We start from the raw sequence: 7,813 nt of genomic DNA, 5'->3' as shown, positions 1-7,813 counted from the left end.
AACAACATAACATTTTAATGTCAACTATTTTTGCTGTTTTCTCACAAAAAAAAAACATTCATTTTTATTACTTCCTCCTAACAATGACCTGGAAATTTGTTTACAAATTTCAGACTGTTCTGGGTAATAATAATAAGAATTACACACTGAGGATACTTTTTCTGTAGACTTCCTGGGATTTTTTTCAGCTAACTTTCAAATCTCCCATAACCTTTTCTGGTCAAAGAAATATTAACTTTGAAACAATCAGAGTGAATACTTTACAAATCAAAAACTGAGCCACAAGACCCTATCACCATAATTCCCAACTTTACCAAGTCTCCTACATATATCTTATATCAGGTTTCTAAATTTTTACATACCTACAAAATATCTGTAGTAAGGAAACGTTTTAAAATAATATCACATTTAATTAAATCCGTCTCCCATCAACCTATTTATATCGGCCATTTCCACTGGTTGGCAGGAGGTTCTTCCACTAAGGGCTCCCATGGTTTCCACTGCATCATTTTTCTTGCCAGACTTAGTTCATTTTCAGCCTGTTAGTAAAAAATTTTAAAAAGATCATTTGATTTTACTTTTCAACTGATGTTTTCAGAGCTAGTATCTTAGATTTATTCTACTACCAAATGAATAACACATAATGAAATCATCTTAATTCTCACAACTACATAATCATGAATAAGAGAAGCTATTTTCTGATTCCATGCACCTACACCTGTTGTAATTAGTTCACAAATTCAGCTGGCGGGATTTGAAGCCTACTGTGCCCCTCAAGTTCTCTGAGGATCACAAGTATAAAGGTACTTCAAAAAGCTTGTTGCAGTGTGACAGTGTATTAGTGATATAATTCATAAAACACAAAACACAAGAACCTATTCTAGAAGTCTATGTTTATCACCAATGGTGAGGAAAATTCACAAAACAGAAGAAATGAGAAATCATTTCCTCTCATTAAATTAAAGCATTCTTATCAACCCAAGTTAAAACTGGTTATTTTCTGAATCACTGCTGTGATATTTTTAGAAAACAATTCGGTAATACAGACCAAGAATAACTGCTAGCTTTACTTCAAGATCCTGATCCTCATGAAATAAGTAAAAAAAAAAAAGGACACAGCTATATAAATCAAACCATTATTCAAGATAGCAAAAGGCTTTTCTGTTTTTAAGATTTCCCTGTTAAAAGAAATACTTTAAAAACTTTCCTACCAAAAATATTACTAAGTGTGTGATTTGATTCTCTTATTGGCTGTCAGCCATGTTTCACTGAGAAAGAAAAACAGGCCATCTTCCTGCACAACGAGCACTTAGATGTTGTAAAACAGAGTAAGAATCTATTGTGATGGAGAGCATGTGCTCTGGGTCAGCATAAACCCAGTCCACTGTTACATCCCACCCAGCTTTAAGAAACAAACAAAAAAATTACTATCAGTACTGTTCTGAAGAGGCTATCTTCACTTTGTTCCTTATGCAAAAACACTGCATTTTTCAACAAAAATAATGTAGATAACTCTAAAAGCAAATTTTGAATATACTAAACCGTATTCTTTTTTAACCTGTTCTTTAAACTACTTTTATTCCACACTCACGATCAAAAAAGGGAAAAATTCAAATTCGGGTTAATCAAAATTAGACTAGAGGATATTTTTTCTAGTGTGCGGATATACTGCTATAGTATGAGGGAATAAAACAAGATCTAAACACTGTAAACAATAATATTAATTCTTCCAATCCCAGTTTCTCTTGACAATGATGCTTAAATTTTACTATACAAATAGCAATTCTTATCAGGGTTAATATTTGAAAGTAATGTAAAATAAAACTCAGGTATACTCACAAATTAAAAATTGTTTTTTAACTTGACCGAATACTTAACAATCAAAAATTCACATTTTAATTTTATAATTCAAAACATCTGGTATTTCTACACGTAAAACATATCAACCTTTAACCAATAGCATCTAAAAAAAGGATAACAGCACTAACATTACAGGCCGCTACTTTAACTGTGTTAAGGCTGACTCAAGAACATCAGATTCCAAATCTCCAGGGAACTCTGAGACTCTGAGTCCAGAATGACAGTTAACGGCCATCCACCTGCTACAAGTACCCCACTGCTATGTCCAGTTCATTTACATTTGATGAGACAACATAAGAAACACAGTTTCCTGTTTAGGGTATCACATTGTGTTTCTATGTGAAATCAACATTTAAACCAAACATCAAGTTATTTCTTTACCTGAAGAATCACCTCCTCTATTTGACCAGCCTGAAGTTTATCTTCTAATTTTTTAACATCTGATTCCTACAATTTCAGAAGGAAAAAAATAAAGAATGAAAGAAAAAGATTTTAACAAGGCAGTGCATCTCGATGTTCAGGATCCTGTACTTTAACAGCCTCTGCATTCAGAAAGCGCACACGTGGGCAGCACTGAGCACAGCAGCCAGGCCGCGCCTCCACTGCATCCTGAGGCATCTGAAAGCTAAGGACAGCCAGGATGCAAAGAGCATCAGGGGCAAACCAGGGAATCCAGGAGTGGGCAAGAGTCAAATGCACAGCCGAGGACACTCACTTTGAGAACAAAGGGAACTTTCTCAGATTTCAATGAGAAGAAAATGCATAAGTTTATTTTTTTAAAAACATGAAAATAAAACAAAAAAAAAATACATATTAAGTTCCCCTTCACAATCTTTTAATCTGGAAATACCTGGAAATTATTTCTGCAATTGCCAAGCTACGAATAAAAGTTCCAAATCAATCTATATCACTGTGCACCTAAAGAGAACAATGCTGTTTGAACTTTATTGATTTGAATCTCAAGAGAGAGAAATGCTAGGCCATGCAGGCATGTGGGCAAATTATTTATAGTTTCTGAGCACTCTTTTGAATAATTATAGACAATCTACAAAATAAGAGCTAGTATGAAAATTTAACAATAGTGAAAATATGGTAAGTTATGAAAAGTCAGCAGTAATTACAGTGCACCTGCCCGAGGCCACTGACTTAGGTGCCGTGTTGGAAGGCCTGAGACGGGCAGACCTGCTGGGCTCTGCACCTCCTCCTGCCGTCAGCCCGGCCTGCACTGGCCACTGCGCACATCTGGGAAGTAAACGGGAAAACGCTGACAATTCTCTCTGCCTTTCTGCCTCTTCCATGTAATATGAAAATAAATTTTAAAAACTAGGTACTGGAGACAGAGAACATCCATTCAAGGTGTAATATACAAGAAACATCCAGTAAGCAGTCATTTGTTAGAAAACTGGGAGAAAAGATGAGGGGAAAATCACTGCAGGGAAAATAAAATAAAACAAGAGTTTGGAATATTCAAAAAGGAAAAGCTCGATTTTGTTACTGCTGCTGTTCAACGTCCTTTGGATAGCACGACGCCAGCAGAACACAACGGGTTCCCTCACCGTCTCCACCACACTCAGCCGCTCATTCGTGACCTGCTCCGTGTATTTTCTGTACGCTGCAGCTTTAGGCATCTGCTGAAGAACATCCAGAATCTTCGCATACAATATCTTTAGCCTCTAAAAAGATAAACCACATCAATTTCCACAGGTTGAAACCCTACCACACAATAGACTCAGCATTTCCCACACACACAAACCACCACTGAACCTTGCTTGCTGCACCTGCTGTACTTCTCAAGCATGTTATCTACACAGCCATGTGTACGTAAGTCAAAGAGGATGATTAGCAGAAAAAAAGCAACCTACTGCGCTTTCCCACCCTCCAGGAAAAAACTCACTCAGTAAATCAATGTTTCACAAACTGAGGTCCCACACACTACACATTTTCTTTTAGTTTTTTAAATGTTTCTTATTGAATTTCACGTTTACAATCATTAAATCAGTATGATGAAATTTAACTGCATCAAGTCACACCGCTTCAGTGCTCTTGCTTGTCGTTACGGCTGACTGCCATCAGCCAGTCGCCTCGTGAGGTTTAGCCTCGCCTCACTCACAGTAACTAACAACCCACAGTTTGGTAAACCACCGTATCTAATTCAGAATGTTTTATTATTTTTCATTACAGTAAGTTTCAAACTTATTTTAGTGTGACTGCACAAAATCCACAGGAGCTAATAATCAGTCTCATTCACATACAGCAACCTTCAAAAAATTCACAGAAAATGCTTATTAAAAAACACTATGGGTAGTGTTCAAGTGGGCAGTTGTTCACACATGACTGTGTGCTGTCATGCCAACGCTCAAAAACTTGCAGATTTTGTGGCATTTTGGATTTGAGATTTTTCAGACTAGGGAGACCCAAACTGCACTGATTCAAAGTTTCCCAGACAAGCAACCAGAACCGAGGTCAAGCCTCAATTTCTTCCAAATTTAAGCAAAAGAAGTGATCATAGAGTGGACGGCAGGTGAGGCTGGGAGGCGTCCGCAGGCAAGGTCACAGGGCCCACCCGGACAGATAACTCGGGCGTTTCTAAACACCGCAAGTACGTACCTCGTGCGGGTTCTCGCAAACAGCCAACCCCACGAGGCCAGTGGTCTGCAGAAACACACAAAACAACACGGTTCACGCTGCTTGGCGGGGCTGCCACCGCCCACCAGGCTACGGAGGCCACGGCCACAACCCCCGCGCTAGCTCGGGCCGAGCCAGCTCGTCGGGGTGTCCCTCGCCCCTGCCCCCGGGGACACGGGCCGCCGGCAGGACCCCACGCCCGCAGTGCACACCCGCCAGGTGACCTCGGCCCGTCTCACCTTCTTCACCAAGCCCGCCATGTCTGCCCCAGCTGCCAACAGCGCACAGCCCTCTGGGAGCCGCTCAGACTCGCTCAATCGAGGAGCAGAGAGCGTGGTGCCTCCCTCAGACCTGCTCAATCCACCGCGCCAGCCGCTGCTCCGTCGCCGCGGCAACAGGAGGGGTGCAGCTCGGCTCTTACAACAGCCAAAGCTTACGCGGTGCGGGTCCCAAAAGGAACGCTTGTTCCGTCGGTACACTAGGGCGAGGCTCACTTTGCAGGCTGTAGGCGTTATGCTTGTGTGATTGCTCGTGTTGGCATTTTTTTTTTAAGATTTTTAAATTTTTTATCGGAAAGTCACAATTACAGAAAGAATGGAGAGACAGAAAGATCCATCCGCTGATTCACTCCCGTAAGTGACCGCAGTGGCCAGCAGCTGAGCTGATCTGAAGCCAGGAGCTTCTTCCGGGTCTCCCACACGGGTGCAGGATCCTAAGGCTTTGGCCTGACCTTGACTGCTTTCCCAGGCCACATGCAGGAAGCTGCATAGGAAGTGGTGCAGCTGGGACTCGAACCAGCGTCCATATAGGATCCTGGCGCATGCAAGGCGAGGATTTAGCTGCTGGGCTGCGTGTTGGCATTTGCCTCTACTACCACGGATGACTTACCCCAAAGTTCAGGGAAACACAGCCGACTACTCAAAATAGATCTCCCATACGGTCTGTCTAGGAATCTGCTCTTAGTTTGGCTTATAGCGAGTTCGCCATTCTCTTTGGGTTTGTTTCAAATAAATATATTTGCAATTTATATATTAGTTAAAATTTAATGTAAAATTAAATCATTTCATTAACTACATAAAGGGGGCAATAGTGGAACTTGAGCAGCGTCCAAAGTGGTCCCTGGGCTTCCTTGGTGGTTTCTTAGATATAACAAAATCGCAAGCAATGAAAGAAAGCTACAATGTACTAAGAAACTGAGCTAAAATGCCATCACACAAAGATCGGGACCTGTGGGAAGATGGAGGCCCTGGAGGAAGAGGTGACTCAGGGGAGTGATGTGTGCGCTTTGGCCAGTGGGGAAACTCAAGTGCAGGGGTCCGGGGAGGGACTCTGCACGTGAACCACCCAGTACACACAAGCCAGCCCCTCCCAGGGCTTACAACAGTGCCAGACAGAGACTGACCATTGCACAGACAGGCAGCAAAACCCACAGGAAAATACTTGGCAACCTTTTATAATCACTCTAACATAAAGTGGTGCTAGAATATTTAAGGAATTTCTGTAAATCCATTGAAAACAAATACGAATACCCCAAACAGGTCTCCTTGCTATCATTTCGTGTTCTCTCCAGAATACATAAAGTAAGTTAATGTGCACAAAATGGCCTACTCGGTGTCTGAAACATAACACCATCCACTTAACTGTTGTAAATGTGTCATTTCACCTTGATGGCGTTCAACCCCGTAGCTAGGGCACTCTTTCAACAACGTTTTGCACAAAGACCTCGTGGGATTTTTTTCGATCAAGAAAAAGCTGGAGTCTATGCCTGGCAACAAAGACCCCACACCTCACTTCTCAGCCCTCAGCTCCTGAACCAATCAGACATGTGTGTAACATAATCTATCTATATTACATAATAGATTATGTACATAGATAGTAACTATAATGTATTATGTACATATAATGTATATATTATACACATTATGCAATATGTGCATTGTATATGCACAAGCTTACCTTGCACATGTCCACACATATGCCAGGTCACTGCGATTTTGGGGGTGGGGGAGGGGATGGAATTAAAAGGTAAGTTGGAACGGGGGTTGTGACACAGAGGGCTAAGCCACTGCTTGCACTGCCTCATGAGTCTCGCCTCCACTTCCCTCGGAGCCTCCTGCTGCACACCCTCTGGGGCAGGGCATAATGGCTCAGGCAACTGCATCTCTCATTCCTGAAGGGAAACCCAGATGGAATTCCTAAACTCTTGCCTTCCGCCCGGCCCTGGGCCAGATACTGAGGACATTTTGAGAATAATCCAGTGGGTAGAAGATCTCCCTTTCTGGCTTTCCCATTCGTCCTGCCCTTAAAGTAAAAACAGGTAAACTTCAATAAAGCTAAGCTTGTTTTGAAAATGTTGGAATCCATGCCTAATGGTTTAGTGGCACATACTGTCTCTGAATTGTTTGAGCACTCCTCATAGGCAGAGATCTCAAAATGTTTTTTGCACTTAAAGAAATTGATCTTCTAATTTGATTTTTTTTTTTTTTTTTTTTTTAAAGATTTATTTTTATTATTTTTTTATTGGAAAGGTGGATATACAGAGAGGAGATACAGAGAGGAAGATCTTCCATCCGATGATTCACTCCCCAAGTGAGCCGCAACGGGTCGATACTATGCCGATCCGAAGCCAGGAGCCTCTTCCGGGTCTCCCACGCGGGTGCAGGTTCCCAAAGCTTTGGGCCGTCCTCTGCTGCTTTCCCAGGCCACAGGCAGGGAGCTGGAAGGGAAGCGGGGCTGCCGGGATTAGAACCGGCGCCCATATGGGATCCCGGGCGTGCAAGGCGAGGACTTAACCACTTGCGCCACCGCGCTGGGCCCTCTAATTTGATTTTTTAAAAAATTTTGAACTTATCCCACATAAATCTCCAAACTGCACACGCTCAAAGATTCTCAGACAGCTGGCAGGGCATTGTTCATGTGTCTGTCCTTGGTCTGTGAGACTGTTTCTGGTTTGATCACCATCAAATCCACAGACTGAAGTTGAGAACATTACAGCCACCAGTGAGGCTACACATCATCAAATCTTCTGGAAGCTCAAAGGGGACCCATTCTTTCTCATTTGAGCTGGGATACATCATTGCCTCAGGTCCTCATGTGCCTAGACCTTCAGACTCCAAACAAGAGCTAACCAGTGGTCCCATACGTCCTCTGAATGTGCACTAAATGCACCAGCAGCTTGCCTGATTCCCCAGCCCACAAAGGCTGACCATGGGGATGCTCGGCCTCTGTTCCTATGATAAATATCTCAGCACGCTCTCTCTCTCTCTCTCTCTCTCCCTCCCTCTGAGTGTGTGTGTGTGTCCCTGTGTGTGTCTCTCTTTCTAAACAC

At 42.4% G+C, this 7,813-nt stretch overlaps 1 protein-coding gene across 3 annotated transcripts; it reads right to left on the bottom strand.

Moving 5' to 3' along the window:
• Positions 1-4,781, bottom strand: NDUFA5 (NADH:ubiquinone oxidoreductase subunit A5). 3 transcript variants are annotated; one of them, XM_041002358.1, is made up of 5 exons: positions 4,725-4,781; positions 4,468-4,512; positions 3,417-3,533; positions 2,242-2,307; positions 1-539 (listed from the first exon to the last, which is right to left on the bottom strand). In XM_041002358.1, exons 1-5 carry the CDS (start codon positions 4,743-4,745, stop codon positions 438-440), a joined length of 351 nt encoding a protein of 116 aa, XP_040858292.1. In that variant the 5' UTR covers positions 4,746-4,781; the 3' UTR covers positions 1-437. The 3 variants fall into 3 exon arrangements, with proteins under 3 accessions (XP_040858292.1, XP_040858294.1, XP_040858293.1); XM_041002360.1 differs by lacking the exon at positions 3,417-3,533 and having other exon boundaries at positions 4,725-4,776; XM_041002359.1 differs by lacking the exon at positions 4,468-4,512 and having other exon boundaries at positions 4,725-4,745.
• Between the last annotated feature and the right edge of the window lie 3,032 nt (positions 4,782-7,813).

Source organism: Ochotona curzoniae, unplaced genomic scaffold, assembly GCF_017591425.1.
Source record: "Ochotona curzoniae isolate NIBS_2020 unplaced genomic scaffold, NIBS_Ocur_1.0 scaffold_2476, whole genome shotgun sequence".
In the NCBI taxonomy this organism is placed as follows: domain Eukaryota; kingdom Metazoa; phylum Chordata; class Mammalia; order Lagomorpha; family Ochotonidae; genus Ochotona; species Ochotona curzoniae.
Note: the sequence above shows the minus strand (reverse complement) of the source record. Positions and strands in the feature narration are given on the sequence as shown.